Genomic DNA, 27,527 nt, shown 5'->3' on the forward strand with positions numbered 1-27,527 from the left:
TGTGCCCCGTTTGGGGAGCTGACGGATAGACTGTGCCAAGCCGAAACACTTAGGAAACACTTTCCTCACCTTGCAGGAAATCCTTCCAGCAACAGGCTAACAATCCCGATGCAGACCCTATCACAGATAAAGAAGGAAAACCTCTGAGAAAAAAACTAAACATTTAATCTCTAAGCAGTCAAAAGAGACAATGAGGAGATTGTATCTAGTCCATTATTTTATCAAACACCACTTCCTATAGGACAAGCGTGAGTAAGTATTATGCAGAGATTGGTTTCAGCAGGAGTAAAAAAACAGGTACTGTAGGGAAAACAGGAACTCACCAAGAAAATGCCCACTCCACTGATTTTACCTAGATAAGAATCTTGAGAATGCAGTAGAGAACCCATCCATAACTGTAACTATTAGTAGAGGATATACTGAGGGAGTACATCTGAATGGCCAAACAGGACAAGGCTAAAGGAACGTCCCAGCGACATCCGTGGCAGGCTTGTGACTACAACTCCCAAGTGGAGATTTACATTACACAGCCATTAAAGGGACATAAAACCCAATTTTTTTCTTTCATGATTCAGATAGCAGATATAATTTTAAACAACTTTCCAATTTACTTCTGTTATTAAATGTTCTTAGTTTTTTTTGTAATCCTTTGTTGAAAAGCAGTAAAGTAAGCATATGAGTGTGCACGTGTCTGCAGCTCTATATGGCAGCAGTTTTGCAACAATGTTATACATTAGCAGGAGCACTAGATGGCAGCACTATTTCCTGTCATGTTGTGCTTCAGGCATGTGCACGCTATCTACCTATGGTATGCCTTCAACAAAGAATAACATAAGAACAAAGCAAATTTTATAATAGAAGTAAATTGGAAACTTTTAAAAAACATAATTTATGCTTACCTGATAAATTCCTTTCTTCTGTAGTGTGATCAGTCCACGGGTCATCATTACTTCTGGGATATTACTCCTCCCCAACAGGAAGTGCAAGAGGATTCACCCAGCAGAGCTGCATATAGCTCCTCCCCTCTACGTCACTCCCAGTCATTCGACCAAGGACCAACGAGAAAGGAAAAGCCAAGGGTGAAGTGGTGACTGGAGTATAAATTAAAAAATATTTACCTGCCTTAAAAACAGGGCGGGCCGTGGACTGATCACACTACAGAAGAAAGGAATTTATCAGGTAAGCATAAATTATGTTTTCTTCTGTTAAGTGTGATCAGTCCACGGGTCATCATTACTTCTGGGATACCAATACCAAAGCAAAAGTACACGGATGACGGGAGGGATAGGCAGGCTCTTTATACAGAAGGAACCACTGCCTGAAGAACCTTTCTCCCAAAAATAGCCTCCGATGAAGCAAAAGTGTCAAATTTGTAAAATTTGGAAAAAGTATGAAGCGAAGACCAAGTTGCAGCCTTGCAAATCTGTTCAACAGAGGCCTCATTCTTGAAGGCCCAAGTGGAAGCCACAGCTCTAGTAGAATGAGCTGTAATTCTTTCAGGAGGCTGCTGTCCAGCAGTCTCATAAGCTAAACGAATTATGCTACGAAGCCAAAAAGAAAGAGAGGTAGCGGAAGCTTTTTGACCTCTCCTCAGCCCAGAGTAAATGACAAACAGAGAAGACGTTTGTCGAAATTCCTTAGTTGCCTGTAAGTAAAATTTTAGAGCACGGACTACATCCAGGTTGTGCAGTAGACGTTCCTTCTTTGAAGAAGGATTTGGGCATAAAGAAGGAACAACAATCTCTTGATTGATATTCCTGTTAGTAACTACCTTAGGTAAGAACCCAGGTTTAGTATGCAGGACTACCTTATCCGAATGAAAAATCAAATAAGGAGAATCACAATGTAAGGCTGATAATTCAGAGACTCTTCGAGCCGAGGAAATAGCCATTAAAAATAGAACTTTCCAAGATAACAACTTTATATCAATGGAATGAAGGGGTTCAAACGGAACGCCCTGTAAAACATTAAGAACAAGGTTTAAACTCCATGGTGGAGCAACAGTTTTAAACACAGGCTTAATTCTGGCCAAAGCCTGACAAAAAGCCTGGACGTCAGGAACTTCTGACAGACGTTTGTGTAACAGAATGGACAGAGCTGAGATCTGTCCCTTTAATGAACTAGCAGATAAACCCTTTTCTAAACCTTCTTGTAGAAAAGACAATATCCTAGGAATCCTAACCTTACTCCAAGAGTAACCTTTGGATTCACACCAATATAGGTATTTACGCCATATCTTATGGTAAATCTTTCTGGTAACAGGTTTCCTAGCCTGTATTAAGGTATCAATAACTGACTCAGAAAATCCACGTCTTGATAAAATCAAGCGTTCAATTTCCAAGCAGTCAGCTTCAGAGAAGTTAGATTTTGATGTTTGAAGGGACCCTGTATCAGAAGGTCCTGTTTCAGAGGTAGAGACCAAGGTGGACAGGATGACATGTCCACCAGGTCTGCATACCAAGTCCTGCGTGGCCACGCAGGTGCTATTAGAATCACTGATGCTCTCTCTTGTTTGATTCTGGCAATCAATCGAGGAAGCAACGGGAAGGGTGGAAACACGTAAGCCATCCTGAAGTCCCAAGGTGCTGTCAGAGCATCTATCAGGACTGCTCCTGGATCCCTGGATCTGGACCCGTAACGAGGAAGCTTGGCGTTCTGTCGAGACGCCATGAGATCTATCTCTGGTTTGCCCCAACGTCGAAGTATTTGGGCAAAGACCTCCGGATGAAGTTCCCACTCCCCCGGATGAAAAGTCTGACGACTTAAGAAATCCGCCTCCCAGTTCTCCACTCCCGGGATGTGGATTGCTGACAGGTGGCAAGAGTGAGACTCTGCCCAGCAAATTATCTTTGATACTTCCATCATAGCTAGGGAGCTTCTTGTCCCTCCCTGATGGTTGATGTAAGCTACAGTCGTGATGTTGTCCGACTGAAACCTGATGAACCCCCGAGTTGTCAACTGGGGCCAAGCCAGGAGGGCATTGAGAACTGCTCTCAATTCCAGAATGTTTATTGGCAGGAGACTCTCCTCCTGACTCCATTGTCCCTGAGCCTTCAGAGAATTCCAGACGGCACCCCAACCTAGAAGGCTGGCGTCTGTTGTTACAATTGTCCAGTCTGGTCTGCTGAATGGCATCCCCCTGGACAGATGTGGCCGAGAAAGCCACCATAGAAGAGAATTTCTGGTCTCTTGATCCAGATTCAGAGAAGGGGATAAGTCTGAGTAATCCCCATTCCACTGACTTAGCATGCACAGTTGCAGTGGTCTGAGGTGTAAGCGTGCAAAGGGTACTATGTCCATTGCCGCTACCATTAAGCCGATTACCTCCATGCATTGAGCCACTGACGGGTGTTGAATGGAATGAAGGGTGCGGTAAGCACTTTGAAGTCTTGTTAGCCTGTCCTCTGTCAGGTAAATCTTCATTTCTACAGAATCTATAAGAGTCCCCAGGAAGGGAACTCTTGTGAGTGGAACGAGTGAACTTTTCTTTTCGTTCACCTTCCATCCATGTGACCTTAGAAATGCCAGCACTAACTCTGTATGAGACTTGGCAGTTTGAAAGCTTGAAGCTTGTATCAGAATGTCGTCTAGGTATGGAGCTACCGAGATTCCCCGCGGTCTTAGTACCGCCAGAAGAGCACCCAGAACCTTTGTGAAGATTCTTGGAGCTGTAGCCAATCCGAATGGAAGAGCCACAAACTGGTAATGCCTTTCTAGGAAGGCAAACCTTAGGTACCGATAATGATCTTTGTGAATCGGTATGTGAAGGTAAGCATCTTTTAAATCTACAGTGGTCATGTATTGACCCTCTTGGATCATAGGTAAAATTGTCCGAATAGTCTCCATCTTGAACGATGGAACTCTTAGGAATTTGTTTAGGATCTTTAAGTCCAGGATTGGTCTGAAAGTTCCCTCTTTTTTGGGAACCACAAACAGATTTGAGTAAAACCCCTGTCCCTGTTCCGATCGTGGAACTGGATGGATTACTCCCATTAACAAGAGCTCTTGTACGCAGAGTAGAAACGCCTCTTTCTTTGTCTGGATTGTTGACAATCTTGACAGATGAAATCTCTCTCTTGGAGGAGAGTATTTGAAGTCCAGAAGGTATCCCTGAGATATTATCTCTAGCGCCCAGGGATCCTGAACATCTCTTGCCCAAGCCTGGGCGAAGAGAGAAAGTCTGCCCCCCACTAGATCCGATCCCGGATCGGGGGCCCTCAATTCATGCTGTTTTAGGGGCAGCAGCAGGTTTCCTAGTCTGCTTGCCCTTGTTCCAGGACTGGTTAGGTTTCCAGCCTTGTCTGTAGCGAGCAACAGCTCCTTCCTGTTTTGGTGCAGAGGAAGTTGATGCTGCTCCTGCTTTGAAATTACGAAAGGAACGAAAATTAGACTGTCTAGTCTTGGCTTTGGCTTTGTCCTGAGGCAGGGCATGGCCTTTACCTCCTGTAATGTCAGCGATAATCTCTTTCAACCCGGGCCCGAATAAGGTCTGCCCTTTGAAAGGTATATTAAGCAATTTAGACTTAGAAGTAACATCAGCTGACCAGGATTTTAGCCACAGCGCCCTGCGTGCCTGAATGGCGAATCCTGAATTCTTCGCCGTAAGTTTAGTAAGATGTACTACGGCCTCCGAAATGAATGAATTAGCTAGTTTAAGGACTCTAAGCCTGTCCGTAATGTCATCCAGAGTAGCTGAACCAATGTTCTCTTCCAGAGACTCAATGCAGAATGCCGCTGCAGCCGTGATCGGCGCAATGCATGCAAGGGGTTGCAATATAAAACCTTGTTGAACAAACATTTTCTTAAGGTAACCCTCTAACTTTTTATCCATTGGATCTGAAAAAGCACAGCTATCCTCCACCGGGATAGTGGTACGCTTAGCTAAGGTAGAAACTGCTCCCTCCACCTTAGGGACCGTTTGCCATAAGTCCCTTGTGGTGGCATCTATTGGAAACATTTTTCTAAATATCGAAGGGGGTGAGAACGGCACACCGGGTCTATCCCACTCCTTAGTAACAATTTCAGTAAGTCTCTTAGGTATAGGAAAAACCTCAGTACTCGTCGGTACCGCAAAATATTTATCCAGCCTACACATTTTCTCTGGTATTGCAACTGTGTTACAATCATTCAGAGCCGCTAACACCTCCCCTAGTAATACACGGAGGTTTTCCAGTTTAAATTTAAAATTTGAAATATCTGAATCCAGTCTGTTTGGATCAGAACCGTCACCCACAGAATGAAGTTCTCCGTCCTCATGTTCTGCCACCTGTGACGCAGTGTCTGACATGGCCCTAATATTATCAGCGCACTCTGTTCTCACCCCAAAGTGATCACGCTTACCTCTTAGTTCTGGTAATTTAGCCAAAACCTCAGTCATAACAGTAGCCATATCCTGTAATGTGATTTGTAATGGCCGCCCAGATGTACTCGGCGCTACAATATCACGCACCTCCCTCTGAGCGGGAGATGTAGGTACTGACACGTGAGGCGAGTTAGTCGGCATAACTCTCCCCTCGTTGTTTGGTGAAATTTGTTCAATTTGTACAGATTGACTTTTATTTAAAGTAGCATCAATACAGTTAGTACATAAATTTCTATTGGGCTCCACTTTGGCATTGCAACAAATGACACAGGTATCATCCTCTGAATCAGACATGTTTAACACACTAGCAAATAAACTTGCAACTTGGAAATACAATTCAATTAGAATAATATTAAAACGTACTGTGCCTTTAAGAAGCACAGAAGATCTATGACAGTTGAAAATTAATAAATTGAAACAGTTATAGCCTCAATCCTTGTAAACAACACAACTTTAGCAAAGGTTTAATCCCATTAACAAAGATAACAAATTCTGAAAGCAGGAAACAAATTACAGAATAAACGTTTTTTATCTCAGTCAAACTATAATTCTCACAGCTCTGCTGAGAGAAATTACCTCCCTCAAAATAAGTTTTGAAGACCCCTGAGCTCTGTAGAGATGAACCGGATCATGCAGGGAATACAATGAGTTGCTGACTGAAATATTTGATGCATAGTAAAAGCGCCAAAAAACGGCCCCTCCCCCTCACACACAGCAGTGAGGGAGAACAGAAACTGTCAGAAAAACAGATTAAGCAACTGCCAAGTGGAAAAATAGTGCCCAAACATTTATTCACACAGTACCTCAGCAAATGAAAACGATTTTACATTCCAGCAAAAACGTTAAACATAATCTCTAGTTATTAAACAGCTTTATGTATTTCTTACAGTGTAATTCTAGTGAAGTACCATTCCCCAGAATACTGAAGTGTAAAGTATACATACATGACATTATATCGGTATGGCAGGATTTTCTCATCAATTCCATTGTCAGAAAATAAAAACTGCTACATACCTCTATGCAGATTCATCTGCCCGCTGTCCCCTGATCTGAAGTTTACCTCACTCCTCAGATGGCCGAGAACAGCAATATGATCTTAACTACTCCGGCTAAAATCATAGCAAAACTCTGGTAGATTCTTCTTCAAACTCTGCCAGAGAGGTAATAACACACTCCGGTGCTATTTTAAAATAACAAACTTTTGATTGAAGATATAAAACTAAGTATAATCACCATAGTCCTCTCACACATCCTATCTAGTCGTTGGGTGCAAGAGAATGACTGGGAGTGACGTAGAGGGGAGGAGCTATATGCAGCTCTGCTGGGTGAATCCTCTTGCACTTCCTGTTGGGGAGGAGTAATATCCCAGAAGTAATGATGACCCGTGGACTGATCACACTTAACAGAAGAAAATTGTATTCTCTTTCTCAATAATGAAATATTTTTTAATAATAATCTCCTATGTCCCTCTCATCCAGGAACTATCCACTGAGAGAAAAACAGAATTTATGTTTACCTGATAAATTACTTTCTCCAACGGTGTGTCCGGTCCACGGCGTCATCCTTACTTGTGGGATATTCTCTTCCCCAACAGGAAATGGCAAAGAGCCCAGCAAAGCTGGTCACATGATCCCTCCTAGGCTCCGCCTACCCCAGTCATTCGACCGACGTTAAGGAGGAATATTTGCATAGGAGAAACCATATGAAACCGTGGTGACTGTAGTTAAAGAAAATAAATTATCAGACCTGATTAAAAAACCAGGGCGGGCCGTGGACCGGACACATCGTTGGAGAAAGTAATTTATCAGGTAAACATAAATTCTGTTTTCTCCAACATAGGTGTGTCCGGTCCACGGCGTCATCCTTACTTGTGGGAACCAATACCAAAGCTTTAGGACACGGATGATGGGAGGGAGCAAATCAGGTCACCTAGATGGAAGGCACCACGGCTTGCAAAACCTTTCTCCCAAAAATAGCCTCAGAAGAAGCAAAAGTATCAAACTTGTAAAATTTGGTAAAAGTGTGCAGTGAAGACCAAGTCGCTGCCCTACATATCTGATCAACAGAAGCCTCGTTCTTGAAGGCCCATGTGGAAGCCACAGCCCTAGTGGAATGAGCTGTGATTCTTTCGGGAGGCTGCCGTCCGGCAGTCTCGCAAGCCAATCTGATGATGCTTTTAATCCAAAAAGAGAGAGAGGTAGAAGTTGCTTTTTGACCTCTCCTTTTACCGGAATAAACAACAAACAAGGAAGATGTTTGTCTAAAATCCTTTGTAGCATCTAAATAGAATTTTAGAGCGCGAACAACATCCAAATTGTGCAACAAACGTTCCTTCTTCGAAACTGGTTTCGGACACAGAGAAGGTACGATAATCTCCTGGTTAATGTTTTTGTTAGAAACAACTTTTGGAAGAAAACCAGGTTTAGTACGTAAAACCACCTTATCTGCATGGAACACCAGATAAGGAGGAGAACACTGCAGAGCAGATAATTCTGAAACTCTTCTAGCAGAAGAAATTGCAACCAAAAACAAAACTTTCCAAGATAATAACTTAATATCAACGGAATGTAAGGGTTCAAACGGAACCCCCTGAAGAACTGAAAGAACTAAGTTGAGACTCCAAGGAGGAGTCAAAGGTTTGTAAACAGGCTTGATTCTAACCAGAGCCTGAACAAAGGCTTGAACATCTGGCACAGCTGCCAGCTTTTTATATAGTAACACAGACAAGGCAGAAATCTGTCCCTTCAGGGAACTTGCAGATAATCCTTTTTCCAATCCTTCTTGAAGGAAGGATAGAATCTTAGGAATCTTAACCTTGTCCCAAGGGAATCCTTTAGATTCACACCAACAGATATATTTTTTCCAAATTTTGTGGTAAATCTTTCTAGTTACAGGCTTTCTGGCCTGAACAAGAGTATCGATAACAGAATCTGAGAACCCTCGCTTCGATAAGATCAAGCGTTCAATCTCCAAGCAGTCAGCTGGAGTGAGACCAGATTCGGATGTTCGAACGGACCTTGAACAAGAAGGTCTCGTCTCAAAGGTAGCTTCCATGGTGGAGCCGATGACATATTCACCAGATCTGCATACCAAGTCCTGCGTGGCCACGCAGGAGCTATCAAGATCACCGACGCCCTTTCCTGATTGATCCTGGCTACCAGCCTGGGGATGAGAGGAAACGGCGGGAATACATAAGCTAGTTTGAAGGTCCAAGGTGCTACTAGTGCATCCACTAGAGCCGCCTTGGGATCCCTGGATCTGGACCCGTAGCAAGGAACTTTGAAGTTCTGACGAGAGGCCATCAGATCCATGTCTGGAATGCCCCACAGTTGAGTGACTTGGGCAAAGATTTCCGGATGGAGTTCCCACTCCCCCGGATGCAATGTCTGACGACTCAGAAAATCCGCTTCCCAATTTTCCACTCCTGGGATGTGGATAGCAGACAGGTGGCAGGAGTGAGACTCCGCCCATAGAATGATTTTGGTCACTTCTTCCATCGCCAGGGAACTCCTTGTTCCCCCCTGATGGTTGATGTACGCAACAGTTGTCATGTTGTCTGATTGAAACCGTATGAACTTGGCCCTCGCTAGCTGAGGCCAAGCCTTGAGAGCATTGAATATCGCTCTCAGTTCCAGAATATTTATCGGTAGAAGAGATTCTTCCCGAGACCAAAGACCCTGAGCTTTCAGGGATCCCCAGACCGCGCCCCAGCCCATCAGACTGGCGTCGGTCGTGACAATGACCCACTCTGGTCTGCGGAAGGTCATCCCTTGTGACAGGTTGTCCAGGGACAGCCACCAACGGAGTGAGTCTCTGGTCCTCTGATTTACTTGTATCCTCGGAGACAAGTTTGTATAGTCCCCATTCCACTGACTGAGCATGCACAGTTGTAATGGTCTTAGATGAATGCGCGCAAAAGGAACTATGTCCATTGCCGCTACCATCAAACCTATCACTTCCATGCACTGCGCTATGGAAGGAAGAGGAACGGAATGAAGTATCCGACAAGAGTCTAGAAGTTTTGTTTTTCTGGCCTCTGTCAGAAAAATCCTCATTTCTAAGGAGTCTATTATTGTCCCCAAGAAGGGAACCCTTGTTGACGGAGATAGAGAACTCTTTTCCACGTTCACTTTCCATCCGTGAGATCTGAGAAAGGCCAGGACAATGTCCGTGTGAGCCTTTGCTTGAGGAAGGGACGACGCTTGAATCAGAATGTCGTCCAAGTAAGGTACTACAGCAATGCCCCTTGGTCTTAGCAGGGACCCTAGTACCTTTGTGAAAATCCTTGGAGCAGTGGCTAATCCGAAAGGAAGCGCCACGAACTGGTAATGCTTGTCCAGGAATGCGAACCTTAGGAACCGATGATGTTCCTTGTGGATAGGAATATGTAGATACGCATCCTTTAAATCCACCGTGGTCATGAATTGACCTTCCTGGATGGAAGGAAGAATTGTTCGAATGGTTTCCATTTTGAACGATGGAACCTTGAGAAACTTGTTTAAGATCTTGAGATCTAAGATTGGTCTGAACGTTCCCTCTTTTTTGGGAACTATGAACAGATTGGAGTAGAACCCCATCCCTTGTTCTCCTAATGGAACAGGATGAATCACTCCCATTTGTAACAGGTCTTCTACACAACGTAAGAATGCCTGTCTTTTTATGTGGTCTGAAGACAACTGAGACCTGTGGAACCTCCCCCTTGGGGGAAGCCCCTTGAATTCCAGAAGATAACCTTGGGAGACTATTTCTAGCGCCCAAGGATCCAGAACATCTCTTGCCCAAGCCCGAGCGAAGAGAGAGAGTCTGCCCCCCACCAGATCCGGTCCCGGATCGGGGGCCAACATTTCATGCTGTCTTGGTAGCAGTGGCAGGTTTCTTGGCCTGCTTTCCCTTGTTCCAGCCTTGCATTGGTCTCCAAGCTGGCTTGGCTTGAGAAGTATTACCCTCTTGCTTAGAGGACGTAGCACTTTGGGCTGGTCCGTTTCTACGAAAGGGACGAAAATTAGGTTTATTTTTGGCCTTGAAAGGCCGATCCTGAGGAAGGGCATGGCCCTTACCCCCAGTGATATCAGAGATAATCTCTTTCAAGTCAGGGCCAAACAGCGTTTTCCCCTTGAAAGGAATGTTAAGTAGCTTGTTCTTGGAAGACGCATCAGCTGACCAAGATTTCAACCAAAGCGCTCTGCGCGCCACAATAGCAAACCCAGAATTCTTAGCCGCTAACCTAGCCAATTGCAAAGTGGCGTCTAGGGTGAAAGAATTAGCCAATTTGAGAGCATTGATTCTGTCCATAATCTCCTCATAAGGAGGAGAATCACTATCGACCGCCTTTACCAGCTCATCGAACCAGAAACACGCGGCTGTAGCGACAGGGACAATGCATGAAATTGGTTGTAGAAGGTAACCCTGCTGAACAAACATCTTTTTAAGTAAACCTTCTAATTTTTTATCCATAGGATCTTTGAAAGCACAACTATCTTCTATGGGTATAGTGGTGCGTTTGTTTAAAGTGGAAACCGCTCCCTCGACCTTGGGGACTGTCTGCCATAAGTCCTTTCTGGGGTCGACCATAGGAAACAATTTTTTAAATATGGGGGGAGGGACGAAAGGAATACCGGGCCTTTCCCATTCTTTATTTACAATGTCCGCCACCCGCTTGGGTATAGGAAAAGCTTCTGGGAGCCCCGGGACCTCTAGGAACTTGTCCATTTTACATAGTTTCTCTGGGATGACCAACTTGTCACAATCATCCAGAGTGGATAATACCTCCTTAAGCAGAATGCGGAGATGTTCCAACTTAAATTTAAACGTAATCACATCAGGTTCAGCTTGTTGAGAAATGTTCCCTGAATCAGTAATTTCTCCCTCAGACAAAACCTCCCTGGCCCCATCAGACTGGTTTAGGGGCCCTTCAGAACCATTATTATCAGCGTCGTCATGCTCTTCAGTATCTAAAACAGAGCAGACGCGCTTACGTTGATAAGTGTGCATTTTGGCTAAAATGTTTTTGACAGAATTATCCATTACAGCCGTTAATTGTTGCATAGTAAGGAGTATTGGCGCGCTAGATGTACTAGGGGCCTCCTGAGTGGGCAAGACTCGTGTAGACGAAGGAGGGAATGATGCAGTACCATGCTTACTCCCCTCACTTGAGGAATCATCTTGGGCATCATTGTCATTGTCACATAAATCACATTTATTTAAATGAGAAGGAACTCTGGCTTCCCCACATTCAGAACACAGTCTATCTGGTAGTTCAGACATGTTAAACAGGCATAAACTTGATAACAAAGTACAAAAAACGTTTTAAAATAAAACCGTTACTGTCACTTTAAATTTTAAACTGAACACACTTTATTACTGCAATTGCGAAAAAATATGAAGGAATTGTTCAAAATTCACCAAAATTTCACCACAGTGTCTTAAAGCCTTAAAAGTATTGCACCCCAAATTTGGAAGCTTTAACCCTTAAAATAACGGAACCGGAGCCGTTCTTAACTTTAACCCCTTTACAGTCCCTGGTGTCTGCTTTGCTGAGACCCAACCAAGCCCAAAGGGGAATACGATACCAAATGACGCCTTCAGAAAGTCTTTTCTATGTATCAGAGCTCCTCACACATGCGACTGCATGTCATGCCTCTCAAAAACAAGTGCGCAACACCGGCGCGAAAATGAGGCTCTGCCTATGATTTGGGAAAGCCCCTAAAGAGAAAGGTGTCTAAAAAAGTGCCTGCCGATATAAACTTATCAAAATACCCAGATTAAATGATTCCTCAAGGCTAAATATGTGTTAATAATGAATCGATTTAGCCCAGAAAAAGTCTACAGTCTTAATAAGCCCTTGTGAAGCCCTTATTTACAATCTTAATAAACATGGCTTACCGGATCCCATAGGGAAAATGACAGCTTCCAGCATTACATCGTCTTGTTAGAATGTGTCATACCTCAAGCAGCAAGAGACTGCTCACTGTTCCCCCAACTGAAGTTAATTCCTCTCAACAGTCCTGTGTGGAACAGCCATGGATTTTAGTAACGGTTGCTAAAATCATTTTCCTCATACAAACAGAAATCTTCATCTCTTTTCTGTTTCTGAGTAAATAGTACATACCAGCACTATTTTAAAATAACAAACTCTTGATTGAATAATAAAAACTACAGTTAAACACTAAAAAACTCTAAGCCATCTCCGTGGAGATGTTGCCTGTACAACGGCAAAGAGAATGACTGGGGTAGGCGGAGCCTAGGAGGGATCATGTGACCAGCTTTGCTGGGCTCTTTGCCATTTCCTGTTGGGGAAGAGAATATCCCACAAGTAAGGATGACGCCGTGGACCGGACACACCTATGTTGGAGAAATATGGTATTAATATCCCTGAAAATCTTCAATACCTTTTAAACACCTCTCTCCTACCTTCTCCTTGACAAGGCAAATAACTACTGGGAGAGAGAAAGAGAAGTAGGAGGGATACTTAAAGGGACAGTCTAGGCCAAAATAAACTTTCATGATTCAGATAGGGCATGTAATTTTAAACAATTTTCCAATTTACTTTTATCACCAATTTTGCTTTGTTCTTTTGGTATTCTTAGTTGAAAGCTTAACCTAGGAGGTTCATATGCTAATTTCTTAGACCTTGAAGGCCACCTCTTTTCAGAATGCATTTTAACAGTTTTTCACAACTAGAGGGTGTTAGTTCATGTGTTTCATATAGATAACACTGTGCTCGTGAAGTTATCTGGGAGCAGGCACTGACTGGCTAAACTGCAAGTCTGTCAAAAGAACTGAAATAAAGGGGCAGTTTGCAGAGGCTTAGATACAAGATAATCACAGAGGTTAAAAGTATATTAGTATAACTGTGTTGGTTATGCAAAACTGGGGAATGGGTAATAAAGGGATTATCTATCTTTTAAAACAATGAAAATTCTGGTGTAGACTGTCCCTTTAAAGCTTTTTGTGGGCGGTCTTTGCCTCCTCCTGGTGGCCAGGAGATGAATTCCCACAAGTAAGGATTTTCATGGACTATCCCCACCTTAGAAAGTAATGTACTCATCCTGCAACAAGCTCATTTACACCCAGCTCTAATTTCTTACAGCAGAGGAGAAACAATAAACATACTCAAAGTTTATATAGGAGCATCCCCAAACTGCTCTGAAACAGTATATCTTGATAACAAAATAACAGCTTTAAATGTTTCTTTCTTTTTATGTTTGCAGATCCTCTGTCCTTTAAGAGACATGAAACCTGAAATTAAATTTTCATCATTCAGATAGAGCTTGCAATTTGAAAAACTTTAGTAAAGTAAATTTAAAGCGTCTTAAAACTGCATGCTTTATCTGAGCCAGGAACGTTTCATTTTCACTTTCCTGTACCTTTTAAATACCCTATTTGTGACATTACAAAGAAAAAAGGTCTTTAATGCCCCTTTAATTTGTAAATTATAGACATTTCAAACTGAATAAATATATCCATACCTGGATCGTTTTCCAGCAGATCCTGAGAAAATCTTCCATAAGTCTCGGTCAGGGGGTATCAGGTCACCTTGTAAGATGGCACCCAAGAGGGCAAAACTTTCTGATTCACTTTGGGGGGAGCTTATACTGCGCAATGTGACGGCCCAGATTTTTGACCAGAGTTTGTGAAGATCTGATTTCTGCAGGATTTTCACATCAGATTTCTTACTTTGACAAACTGCCAGTTCCTTCAGGCACCTAAGCACATAGGTAGCCCTCTCACCTCGCCTTTGTTGTGCCAGCAACTGGTGCAGAACTGTCAGGAAGGGGCACAGCTCATTGCTAGGCAGGCTCATTGGGTACCTTGCTATTAGCCGAGCCAAAATTTGTAGCCTACAGAGAATGACATGAATAAACAAGATAATCAGAGTAGAACATGCACAGAACACTAGGGAAAGTAATTCTAAAGCACAACTGATAAAGATTAAATCAACAATTTACAGAATACAATAATGAGCACAGAACAAACCTAAAATCACAACTCTAAATGAGAAACAGACTGTATCATCTCAAGTAGGGTCTTATTGTGCAATAAGAAAAGTTTCTCCAATAAGATATGATATAACGATTATTCACAAACAGAACAATATTTACAGTGCAGTGGGCAGCTTACATGATAGGTATTTGTGCATTCAAGTTTTTCCTCCTATAATTTTTATAATGGAAAATAATATATTCTTAGAATAGTATTTTAGAACACATTTGTTATTTGTAACATTTACAAATCATTCTATTTTCAAACTTTTTTACTTTTTTATCTTCACTTCTGATAACTACTGGAAGAGGTACAAGGCATTTTATGATGTGTCCATTTGGTTATTAATTTTTTTTTAAAAAATCATATATCAAGTGATGGCCAATGCCCCTCCCCATTCATAAATTGGAGCAATAAGCCCATCCCAAATTGCACCAACACAATAAAAAACCTAAATCACAATTCTGTGTTTCCTCACAAATTCTTAGGTCCTCAACTTCCCCTAACAGATAAGATTTAAAAGGCACTTAAAGGGACATTATACACTAGATTTGTCTTTGCATAAATGTTTTGTAGATGATCTATTTATATAGCCCATACAGTTAGTTTTTTAATGTATAGTTTTCCTTATTTTAAGTAACATTACTCTGATTTCCAGACTAACCAAGCCCTAACGTTTTAGGAGAATACCGACGTATACCTACTCCAGCTTGCTTCTGTTTGTGTAAAGAGTCTTTTCATATGCAAAGTAAGTGGGAGGGGGAGTTTCTGCTATTTTCCACTTAAAGTGGGTGTTCTAGCTACCTTTTTGACAGAGCTAAACTTGAAGCTTCTAAGAAAGTTTTTTTTTTATTTTTTATTATTGAAGACCAAAAATAAATAAACATACAGAAATCCCTTTGGAAGATAACAAATATGCAGGTGATATAACATTAATTAACATATAGGCAAATAATTATCATAAATGCTAAATACAGGCATATCCTACTGTAGTAAGCCGTCTATGAAAAAAAAGAAGAAAGAAAAACAAAAACATACAATTTTGGTCCTCAGTTTTCCATCTCTATTACATAAATGTACGCAATACAATTTTGTAGCTTATAATTCCGTCACAAAATATAATGAATTCATCAATCAATGTAATATTCCACTACGGGGCATATTTATAAAGCTCCGTATGGAGCTTGATGCCCCGTGGAAGGATCGCCGGAAACAGAAGTTATGAAGCAGCGGTCTAAAACCGCTGCTCCATAACCTGTCCGCCTGCTCTGAGGCGCCAGACAGAAATCAACCCGATCGAATACGATCGGGTTGATTGACACCCCCTGCTAGCGGCCAATTGGCCGTGAATCTGCAGGGGGCGGCATTGCACCAGCAGTGAACTGCTGGTGCAATGATATATTCTGACAGCGTATGTGTATGTCGGCATTTATCCGCTATATCGTATCATGTCCGCTCGCACCATAGTAAATAGGCCCCTACATCTCTATATAACAATTTGTTCAACCTTTAACAGTTCATGTAAAAAAATTAAAAAAAAAACATCTCTCTCTCTTAGCGCCACTCCATCCACACCTCCCCTCGCCCACTAATCAGGGAATTCATTGTTTGCAATAGCCAATTCGAGGTAGACAGTACCCCTAAAAGGTGCAATTAAATGCAGTTGTATTTCTTTAGGGTAACTTAAAATTACGGTCTTCCATTTGTAGAAGAACCGTTTAATTTGGGGTTCTGAAATTATCGAGGTGTCCAATTGCTCTATTATCATCAGATTTTTAAGTTTCTGGAGAAATTCCCAGAATGCTTATGATAGCGTTAGCATGGAGTTCCCTCCCAATGCTCTTCTACTATCCCTATTTAGTCTGTTGTGGAGTCACAAACGCCCCTTACGTGCACAAGGCGTTCTGGCTCGGTCATTTGCTGCCGTTCTGTTTACCTTTTGGCTGCCAGCATAAGTTGTGTTGGCACCCCTCTTACCACAGTGCATGAGAAACTTGTTGTGCCTCAACGTCCACCTCAGGGTATGGTTGCAGCTTACATTAGCGCCATCCTGTTGCACTATGATCTCCAACGGGCAGATGTTGGCCAAATAGGCCTGGGCCAGGGACCGGAGTTGCAGCTGCTCCCCAAATGGCTACGAAGCACTTCTTGCAAGCTGCTCTAGCTGTGAGCATAAACATCCGACGGATGCCAGAAAAGTATAGCCCCAAGGATATGCTTGCTGTGTGGAAAACACTAGGGGCATAGCTCTGTCTCCCTAGAGTGATGCATGAACCGCCCGCTCGTGTCTCCGCCCCTTCCGGTCTGTCGAGACCCTCCTTCCTGTCTAAGTAAGTTTTTAAACGGTTTTATACTGGATTTTTATATCAGTATCTGTGCATATTAGTCTATTACATGCAGTTACATGAAAATTTGGGTATACTTTCCCTTTAAGATAAGTTTTTAAGGATATCAAACTGTGCAATAGCTTTTATGGTTTGCCAGTGCTTCATATTTTTTTAAAAAACTGAAAGATCCTCTCTTAGATAAAATTATTTCTTGTTTTTATATCTGCAGAAACATGAGGTATCAAGGTGAAAAGTTTTAACTATTTCTAGTTTTAAATATTTCACCATGGTTAATTACTGCTCTTTCATAAGGAGAGTGTTTTATTAATGTAATGTCACAATATCATCTCCCTACTGGGATGATCATTTGGTTGAAGGGACATGAAACCCAAAAAATGTTCTTTCATGATTCAGACAGAACATACAATTTTAAATAACTTTCCAATTTACTTCTATTATCTAATTTGCTACATTCTCTTGGTATCCTTTGTTGAAAATCATAGCTAAGTAGGCTCAGGAGCAAGCTGCTGATTGGTGGTTGAACATATATACCTCTTATCATTGGCTTACCGATGTGTTAAGATAGTTCCCAGTAGTGCATTGCAGCTCCGTTAAAGAAATGGTACCAAGAGTATGAAGCAAAATTGATAATAGAAGTAAATTGGAAAGTTGTTTAAAATTGTATGCACTTTCTGAATCATGAGAGAAACATTTGTCCCTTTAAAGAAATCATTTAAATGTAGCCTTGGTAGGTGTCCTTAGATTTGAATTATTTTTGTTTCATATTCCATGTTAACAATCATTTTGTATGATATCTGGAGAGTTTCAGTATTTGTTTAAAAACAGTATTTAAAATAAATAAATAAAATTATTACCATGGTATCACATCAAAATCATTATGGGATCTTTGAAGATTGTCTCGAACTACTTCCCAACCCAACTCAATTCGTCGTCGCTTGTTAGGAACTAACCCTGCTTGTGACTCTCTCTGGGTAACGGCAAATGATGCCTGAGTGATTTCCAAGACCCGAGTGTCTTCTGTAAAAAGCTAAATAGAACACAAAGAGGTCAACAGACATTCTACATTCTTTTATAATCATTTATCAAAACTTGTATTAAGGAACGTAAAACCTAGTTTTAATTAAAGTACATTATAAAATACATCATCATTCAATATTTATTATACATTGCAATTCTAAAATGGGGACTAACGTACTCATTTAATATTTTTTTTAAAAAAAACATAATTTATGTAAGAACTTACCTGATAAATTCATTTCTTTCATATTAGCAAGAGTCCATGAGCTAGTGACGTATGGGATATACATTCCTACCAGGAGGGGCAAAGTTTCCCAAACCTCAAAATGCCTATAAATACACCCCTCACCACACCCACAATTCAGTTTAACGAATAGCCAAGAAGTGGGGTGATAAAAAAGTGCGAAAGCATATAAAATAAGGAATTGGAATAAATTGTGCTTTATACAAAATCATAACCACCACAAAAAAGGGTGGGCCTCATGGACTCTTGCTAATATGAAAGAAATGAATTTATCAGGTAAGTTCTTACATAAATTATGTTTTCTTTCATGTAATTAGCAAGAGTCCATGAGCTAGTGACGTATGGGATAATGACTACCCAAGATGTGGATCTTTCCACGCAAGAGTCACTAGAGAGGGAGGGATAAAATAAAGACAGCCAATTCCTGCTGAAAATATTCCACACCCAAAATAAAAGTTTAACGAAAAACATAAGCAGAAGATTCAAACTGAAACCGCTGCCTGAAGTACTTTTCTACCAAAAACTGCTTCAGAAGAAGAAAATACATCAAAATGGTAGAATTTAGTAAAAGTATGCAAAGAGGACCAAGTTGCTGCTTTGCAAATCTGGTCAACCGAAGCTTCATTCCTAAACGCCCAGGAAGTAGAAACTGACCTAGTAGAATGAGCTGTAATTCTCTGAGGCGGAGTTTTACCCGACTCAACATAAGCAAGATGAATTAAAGATTTCAACCAAGATGCCAAAGAAATGGCAGAAGCTTTCTGGCCTTTTCTAGAACCGGAAAAGATAACAAATAGACTAGAAGTCTTACGGAAAGATTTCGTAGCTTCAACATAATATTTCAAAGCTCTAACAACATCCAAAGAATGCAACGATTTCTCCTTAGAATTCTTAGGATTAGGACATAATGAAGGAACCACAATTTCTCTACTAATGTTGTTGGAATTCACAACTTTAGGTAAAAATTCAAAAGAAGTTCGCAACACCGCCTTATCCTGGTGAAAAATCAGAAAAGGAGACTCACAAGAAAGAGCAGATAATTCAGAAACTCTTCTAGCAGAAGAGATGGCCAAAAGGAACAAAACTGTCCAAGAAAGCAATTTAATGTCCAATGAATGCATAGGTTCAAACGGAGGAGCTTGAAGAGCTCCCAGAACCAGATTCAAACTCCAAGGAGGAGAGATTGACTTAATGACAGGTTTTATACGAACCAAAGCTTGTACAAAACAATGAATATCAGGAAGAATAGCAATCTTTCTGTGAAAAAGAACAGAAAGAGCAGAGATTTGTCCTTTCAAAGAACTTGCGGACAAACCCTTATCTAAACCATCCTGAAGAAACTGTAAAATTCTCGGTATTCTAAAAGAATGCCAAGAAAAATGATGAGAAAGACACCAAGAAATATAAGTCTTCCAGACTCTATAATATATCTCTCGAGATACAGACTTACGAGCCTGTAACATAGTATTAATGACAGAGTCAGAGAAACCTCTTTGACCAAGAATCAAGCGTTCAATCTCCATACCTTTAAATTTAAGGATTTCAGATCCTGATGGAAAAAAGGACCTTGTGACAGAAGGTCTGGTCTTAACGGAAGAGTCCACGGTTGGCAAGAGGCCATCCGGACAAGATCCGCATACCAAAATCTGTGAGGCCATGCCGGAGCTACCAGCAGAACAAACGAGCATTCCTTCAGAATCTTGGATATTACTCTTGGAAGAAGAACTAGAGGCGGAAAGATATAGGCAGGATGATACTTCCAAGGAAGTGATAATGCATCCACTGCCTCCGCCTGAGGATCCCGGGATCTGGACAGATACCTGGGAAGTTTCTTGTTTAGATGGGACGCCATCAGATCTATTTCTGGAAGTTCCCACATTTGAACAATCTGAAGAAATACCTCTGGGTGAAGAGACCATTCGCCCGGATGTAACGTTTGGCGACTGAGATAATCCGCTTCCCAATTGTCTATACCTGGGATATGAACCGCAGAGATTAGACAGGAGCTGGATTCCGCCCAAACCAAAATTCGAGATACTTCTCTCATAGCCAGAGGACTGTGAGTCCCTCCTTGATGATTGATGTATGCCACAGTTGTGACATTGTCCGTCTGAAAACAAATGAACGATTCTCTCTTCAGAAGAGGCCAAAACTGAAGAGCTCTGAAAATTGCACGGAGTTCCAAAATATTGATCGGTAATCTCACCTCCTGAGATTCCCAAACTCCTTGTGCTGTCAGAGATCCCCACACAGCTCCCCAACCTGAAAGACTTGCATCTGTTGAAATTACAGTCCAGGTCGGAAGCACAAAAGAAGCCCCCTGAATTAAACGATGGTGGTCTGTCCACCATGTTAGAGAGTGTCGAACAATCGGTTTTAAAGATATTATTTGAGAAATCTTCGTGTAATCCTTGCACCATTGCTTCAGCATACAGAGCTGAAGAGGTCGCATGTGAAAACGAGCAAAGGGGATCGCGTCCGATGCAGCAGTCATAAGACCTAGAATTTCCATGCATAAGGCTACCGAAGGGAATGATTGTGACTGAAGGTTTCGACAAGCTGCAATCAATTTTAGACGTCTCTTGTCTGTTAAAGACAGAGTCATGGACACTGAATCCATCTGGAAACCCAGAAAGGTTACTCTTGTCTGAGGAATCAAAGAACTTTTTGGTAAATTGATCCTCCAACCATGATCTTGAAGAAACAACACAAGTCGATTCGTATGAGATTCTGCTAAATGTAAAGACTGAGCAAGTACCAAGATATCGTCCAAATAAGGAAATACCACAATACCCTGTTCTCTGATTACAGACAGAAGGGCACCGAGAACCTTTGTAAAAATTCTTGGAGCTGTAGCTAGGCCAAACGGCACAGCCACAAACTGGTAATGCTTGTCCAGAAAAGAGAATCTCAGGAACTGATAATGATCTGGATGAATCGGAATATGCAGATATGCATCCTGTAAATCTATTGTGGACATATAATTCCCTTGCTGAACAAAAGGCAATATAGTCCTTACAGTTACCATCTTGAACGTTGGTATCCTTACATAACGATTCAATATTTTTAGATCCAGAACTGGTCTGAAGGAATTCTCCTTCTTTGGTACAATGAAGAGATTTGAATAAAACCCCATCCCCTGTTCCGGAACTGGAACTGGCATAATTACTCCAGACAACTCTAGATCTGAAACACATTTCAGAAATGCTTGAGCTTTTACTGGATTTACTGGGACACGGGAAAGAAAAAATCTCTTTGCAGGAGGTCTCATCTTGAAACCAATTCTGTACCCTTCTAAAACAATGCTCTGAATCCAAAGATTGTGAACAGAATTGATCCAAATTTCCTTGAAAAAACGTAACCTGCCCCCTACCAGCTGAGCTGGAACGAGGGCCGCACCTTCATGTGGACTTAGAAGCAGGCTTTGCCTTTCTAGCTGGCTTGGATTTATTCCAGACTGGAGATGGTTTCCAAACCGAAACTGCTCCTGAGGATGAAGGATCAGGTTTTTGTTCTTTGTTGAAACGAAAGGAACGAAAACGATTATTAGCCCTGTTTTTACCTTTAGATTTTTTATCCTGTGGTAAAAAAGTTCCTTTCCCACCAGTAACAGTTGAAATAATGGAATCCAACTGAGAACCAAATAATTTGTTACCCTGGAAAGAAATAGAAAGCAAAGTTGATTTAGAAGCCATATCAGCATTCCAAGTTTTAAGCCATAAAGCTCTTCTAGCTAAGATAGCTAGAGACATAAACCTGACATCAACTCTGATAATATCAAAAATAGCATCACATATAAAATTATTAGCATGCTGAAGAAGAATAATAATATCATGAGAATCACGATGTGTTACTTGTTGCGCTAAAGTTTCCAACCAAAAAGTTGAAGCTGCAGCAACATCAGCCAAAGATATAGCAGGTCTAAGAAGATTACCTGAACACAGATAAGCTTTTCTTAGAAAGGATTCAATTTTCCTATCTAGAGGATCTTTAAACGAAGTACTATCTGACGTAGGAATAGTAGTACGTTTAGCAAGGGTAGAAATAGCCCCATCAACTTTAGGGATCTTGTCCCAAAATTCTAATCTGTCAGACGGCACAGGATATAAATGCTTAAAACGTTTAGAAGGAGTAAATGAATTACCCAATTTATCCCATTCCTTGGAAATTACTGCAGAAATAGCATTAGGAACAGGAAAAACTTCTGGAAAAACCACAGGAGCTTTAAAAACCTTATCCAAACGTTTAGAATTAACATCAAGAGGACCAGAATCCTCTATTTCTAAAGCAATTAGTACTTCTTTAAGTAAAGAACGAATAAATTCCATTTTAAATAAATATGAAGATTTATCAGCATCAACCTCTGAGACAGAATCCTCTGAACCAGAGGAATCATCAGAATCAGAATGATGATCTTCATTTAAAAATTCATCTGTAGGGAGAGAAGTTTTAAAAGATTTTTTACGTTTACTAGAAGGAGAAATAACAGACATAGCCTTCTTAATGGATTCTGAAACAAAATCTCTTATATTATCAGGAACATTCTGCACCTTAGATGTTGAAGGAACTGCAACAGGCAATGGTACTTTACTAAAGGAAATATTATCTGCTTTAACAAGTTTGTCATGACAATCAATACAAACAACAGCTGGAGGAATAGCTACCAAAAGTTTACAGCAGATGCACTTAGCTTTGGTAGATTCAGCACTTGACAGCGATTTTCATGTAGTATCTTCTGACTCAGATGCAACGTGGGACATCTTGCAATATGTAAGAGAAAAAACAACATATATAAAGCAAAATTGATCAAATTCCTTAAAAGACAGTTTCAGGAATGGGAAAAAATGCCAAAGAACAAGCTTCTAGCAACCAGAAGCAATAAAAAATGAGACTAAAATAATGTGGAGACAAAAGTGACGCCCATATTTTTTCGCGCCAAATAAGACGCCCACATTATTTGGCGCCTAAATGCTTTTGGCGCCAAAAATGACGCCACATCCGGAACGCCGACATTTTTGGCGCAAAATAACGTCAAAAAAATGACGCAACTTCCGGCGACACGTATGACGCCGGAAACGGAAATAGAATTTTTGCGCCAAAAAAATCCGCGCCAAGAATGACGCAATAAAATGAAGCATTTTCAGCCCCCGCGAGCCTAACAGCCCACAGGGAAGAGTCAAATTTTTTGAAGGTAAGAAAAAATTTATTAAATCAAATGCATTATCCCAAATATGAAACTGACTGTCTGAAAATAAGGAAAGTTGAACATTCTGAGTCAAGGCAAATAAATGTTTGAATACATATATTTAGAACTTTATAAACAAAGTGCCCAACCATAGCTTGGAGTGTCACAGAAAATAAGACTTACTTACCCCAGGACACTCATCTACATATAGCAGATAGCCAAACCAGTACTGAAACGAGAATCAGTAGAGGTAATGGTATATATAAGAGTATATCGTCGATCTGAAAAGGGAGGTAAGAGATGAATCTCTACGACCGATAACAGAGAACCTATGAAATAGACCCCGTAGAAGGAGATCACTGCATTCAAATAGGCAATACTCTCCTCACATCCCTCTGACATTCACTGCACGCTGAGAGGAAAACCGGGCTCCAACTTGCTGCGGAGCGCATATCAACGTAGAATCTAGCACAAACTTACTTCACCACCTCCATCGGAGGCAAAGTTTGTAAAAACTGAATTGTGGGTGTGGTGAGGGGTGTATTTATAGGCATTTTGAGGTTTGGGAAACTTTGCCCCTCCTGGTAGGAATGTATATCCCATACGTCACTAGCTCATGGACTCTTGCTAATTACATGAAAGAAAAAGTTTTACAAGTTGACCTTTGATAGTACCATGACTGTAGACTTGACATATGCACAAACAAAAAAAATGTTTTGGACAAATAATTTCTTATGGGGAGAAAAATTTTTTTCCTTTCGTCCAGTATTTACTAAAGGGGTCAATTGGAATTTGTTAATGAAAAAAAGTTTACATGTTATTTTATGGAAAAACATCTTTAGGGCAGCTTTAATATGTACGCAATGATCTATTTTACATGCTGGAGTGTATTAAATTGTTTACAAATAGTCTATTTACCTCTATTTTACCATTTGAAATAGCTAATTCTGCTTGTTGTTTCCAAACAATATTGAGAGTATCAGTACTTAAAAAATGGTTATAGAAAAACTATGTAAGCAAAATGGTTTAGATTAAATCATGCTCCCAGTGGGGGGGGGGGGAGAGTGACAAAGATACTAAATTCATTTTTAATTGACTGACACCAGAATCAATCAACTGACAAAGATATTGTTAAATCGATATTGAATACTGTAAATTTGACATTTTTAAAGACTTTTTTGAACAATTCAACTATTTTTTTTCTAATATGCTTTTGTGTCGTTTTCATTAAAGTGTTGTTTGTTTATCGTTTCTGGACAAGTGTACCAATTGTGGAAAATTTGCTGTATTATTTTTTTTTTACTTTGGTACAAAAACAAATACATATATTTCTTATGGACCAAATATTACAGAATATTACAGAATTGTATATTTTACAGTGTATACTAGTTGAGAAGATTTTTACACTGAATCAGTGGGTACAATATTAATAAATATATGTTTTATGTTCCCTCTCTAAAATAATGTCAGATATTTAAATTACTGATTAACATTCTGACCTGAAGTTAATATTCTGTAACTTTATAATTAATTGTTTAAATATTCGAATTAGAGCATGTATTTGTTTTCATTACAATGGCACTTTAATAAGCAGGTAATAAATATGCAGTGTTAATCATCAGATCTAGCTGTAAAACAAAATAAAAGTACGCTGCTGAATATCGACAAAAGTGAAGTTGCAACATAATGAGATATAAAACTCAAAAAAACAGAATTTATGCTTACCTGATAAATTACTTTCTCCAACGGTGTGTCCGGTCCACGGCGTCATCCTTACTTGTGGGATATTCTCTTCCCCAACAAGAAATGGCAAAGAGTCCCAGCAAAGCTGGCCATATAGTCCCTCCTAGGCTCCGCCCACCCCAGTCATTCGACCGACGGACAGGAGGAAATATATATAGGAGAAACCATATGGTACCGTGGTGACTGTAGTTAGAGAAAATAATTCATCAGACCTGATTAAAAAACCAGGGCGGGCCGTGGACCGGACACACCGTTGGAGAAAGTAATTTATCAGGTAAGCATAAATTCTGTTTTCTCCAACATTGGTGTGTCCGGTCCACGGCGTCATCCTTACTTGTGGGAACCAATACCAAAGCTTTAGGACACGGATGAAGGGAGGGAGCAAATCAGGTTACCTAAACGGAAGGCACCACAGCTTGCAAAACCTTTCTCCCAAAAATAGCCTCCGAAGAAGCAAAAGTATCAAATTTGTAAAATTTGGCAAAAGTGTGCAGTGAAGACCAAGTCGCTGCCTTACATATCTGGTCAACAGAAGCCTCGTTCTTGAAGGCCCATGTGGAAGCCACAGCCCTAGTGGAGTGAGCTGTGATTCTTTCAGGAGGCTGCCGTCCGGCAGTCTCATAAGCCAATCGGATGATGCTTTTAAGCCAAAAGGAAAGAGAGGTAGAAGTCGCTTTTTGACCTCTCCTTTTACCAGAATAAACAACAAACAAGGAAGATGTTTGTCTGAAATCTTTTGTAGCCTCTAAATAGAATTTTAGAGCACGGACTACGTCCAAATTGTGTAACAAACGTTCCTTCTTTGAAACTGGATTCGGACACAAAGAAGGTACAACAATCTCCTGGTTAATATTTTTGTTAGAAACAACTTTAGGAAGAAAACCAGGTTTAGTACACAAAACCACCTTATCTGCATGGAACACCAGATAGGGCGGAGAACACTGCAGAGCAGATAACTCTGAAACTCTTCTAGCAGAAGAAATTGCAACCAAAAACAAAACTTTCCAAGATAGTAACTTAATATCTATGGAATGTAAAGGTTCAAACGGAACCCCTTGAAGAACTGAAAGAGCTAGATTTAGACTCCAGGGAGGAGTCAAAGGTCTGTAAACAGGCTTGATCCTAACCAGAGCCTGAACAAATGCTTGAACATCTGGCACAGCTGCCAGTCTTTTGTGTAGTAAGACAGATAAAGCAGAGATCTGTCCCTTTAGAGAACTTGCAGATAATCCTTTCTCCAAACCTTCTTGTAGAAAGGAGAGAATCTTAGGAATTTTTATCTTATTCCATGGGAATCCTTTGGATTCACACCAACAGATATATTTTTTCCATATTTTATGGTAAATTTTTCTAGTTACAGGTTTTCTGGCCTGAACCAGAGTATCTATTACAGAATCTGAAAACCCACGCTTCGATAGAATCAAGCGTTCAATCTCCAAGCCGTCAGCTGGAGGGAGACCAGATTTGGATGTTCGAATGGACCCTGAACAAGAAGGTCCTGTCTCAAAGGTAGCTTCCATGGTGGAGCCGATGACATATTCACCAGGTCTGCATACCAAGTCCTGCGTGGCCACGCAGGAGCTATCAAGATCACCGAGGCCCTCTCCTGATTGATCCTGGCTACCAGCCTGGGAATGAGAGGAAACGGTGGAAATACATAAGCTAGGTTGAAGGTCCAAGGTGCTACTAGTGCATCTACTAGAGTCGCCTTGGGATCCCTGGATCTGGACCCGTAGCAAGGAACCTTGAAGTTCTGACGAGACGCCATCAGATCCATGTCTGGAATGCCCCATAATTGAGTTATTTGGGCAAAGATCTCCGGATGGAGTTCCCACTCCCCCGGATGGAATGTCTGACGACTCAGAAAATCCGCCTCCCAGTTTTCCACTCCTGGGATGTGGATCGCAGACAAGTGGCAGGAGTGATTCTCCGCCCATTGAATTATTTTGGTCACTTCTTTCATCGCCAGGGAACTCCTTGTTCCCCCCTGATGATTGATATATGCAACGGTCGTCATGTTGTCTGATTGGAACCTTATGAATTTGGCCTTTGCTAGTTGAGGCCAAGCTCTGAGAGCATTGAATATCGCTCTCAGTTCCAGAATGTTTATCGGGAGAAGAGACTCTTCCCGAGACCATAGACCCTGAGCTTTCAGGGATTCCCAGACCGCGCCCCAGCCCACTAGGCTGGCGTCGGTCGTGACAATGACCCACTCTGGTCTGCGGAAGCTCATTCCCTGGGACAGATGGTCCAGGGTCAGCCACCAACGGAGTGAATCTCTGGTCTTTTGATCTATTTGAATCATTGGAGACAAGTCTGTATAATCCCCATTCCACTGTTTCAGCATGCACAGTTGTAATGGTCTTAGATGAATTCGTGCAAAAGGAACTATGTCCATTGTTGCAACCATCAATCCTACTACTTCCATGCACTGCGCTATGGAAGGACGAGGAACAGAATGAAGCACTTGACAAGAGCTTAGAAGTTTTGAATTTCTGACCTCTGTCAGAAATATCCTCATTTCTAAGGAATCTATTATTGTTCCCAAGAAGGGAACTCTTGTCGACGGAGACAGAGAACTTTTTTCTATGTTCACCTTCCATCCGTGAGATCTGAGAAAGGCTAGAACGATGTCCGTATGAGCCT

The 27,527-nt window shown here is 41.1% G+C and overlaps 1 protein-coding gene across 1 annotated transcript in view; it reads right to left on the minus strand.

Annotated features, from left to right (window-relative positions):
• ATM (ATM serine/threonine kinase) overlaps positions 1-27,527 on the minus strand; it is a 925,848-nt gene that overhangs the window by 750,627 nt on the left and 147,694 nt on the right. Inside the window, exons 9-10 of the mRNA XM_053708547.1 lie at positions 17,547-17,719; positions 13,831-14,202 (exon numbers count right to left, since the gene is read on the minus strand). Of these exons, the coding sequence (XP_053564522.1) occupies positions 13,831-14,202; positions 17,547-17,719 (545 nt within the window). The remainder of the gene's footprint in view (positions 1-13,830; positions 14,203-17,546; positions 17,720-27,527) is intronic.

Source organism: Bombina bombina, chromosome 3 (genome assembly GCF_027579735.1).
Source record: "Bombina bombina isolate aBomBom1 chromosome 3, aBomBom1.pri, whole genome shotgun sequence".
Classification (NCBI taxonomy): Eukaryota; Metazoa; Chordata; class Amphibia; order Anura; family Bombinatoridae; genus Bombina; species Bombina bombina.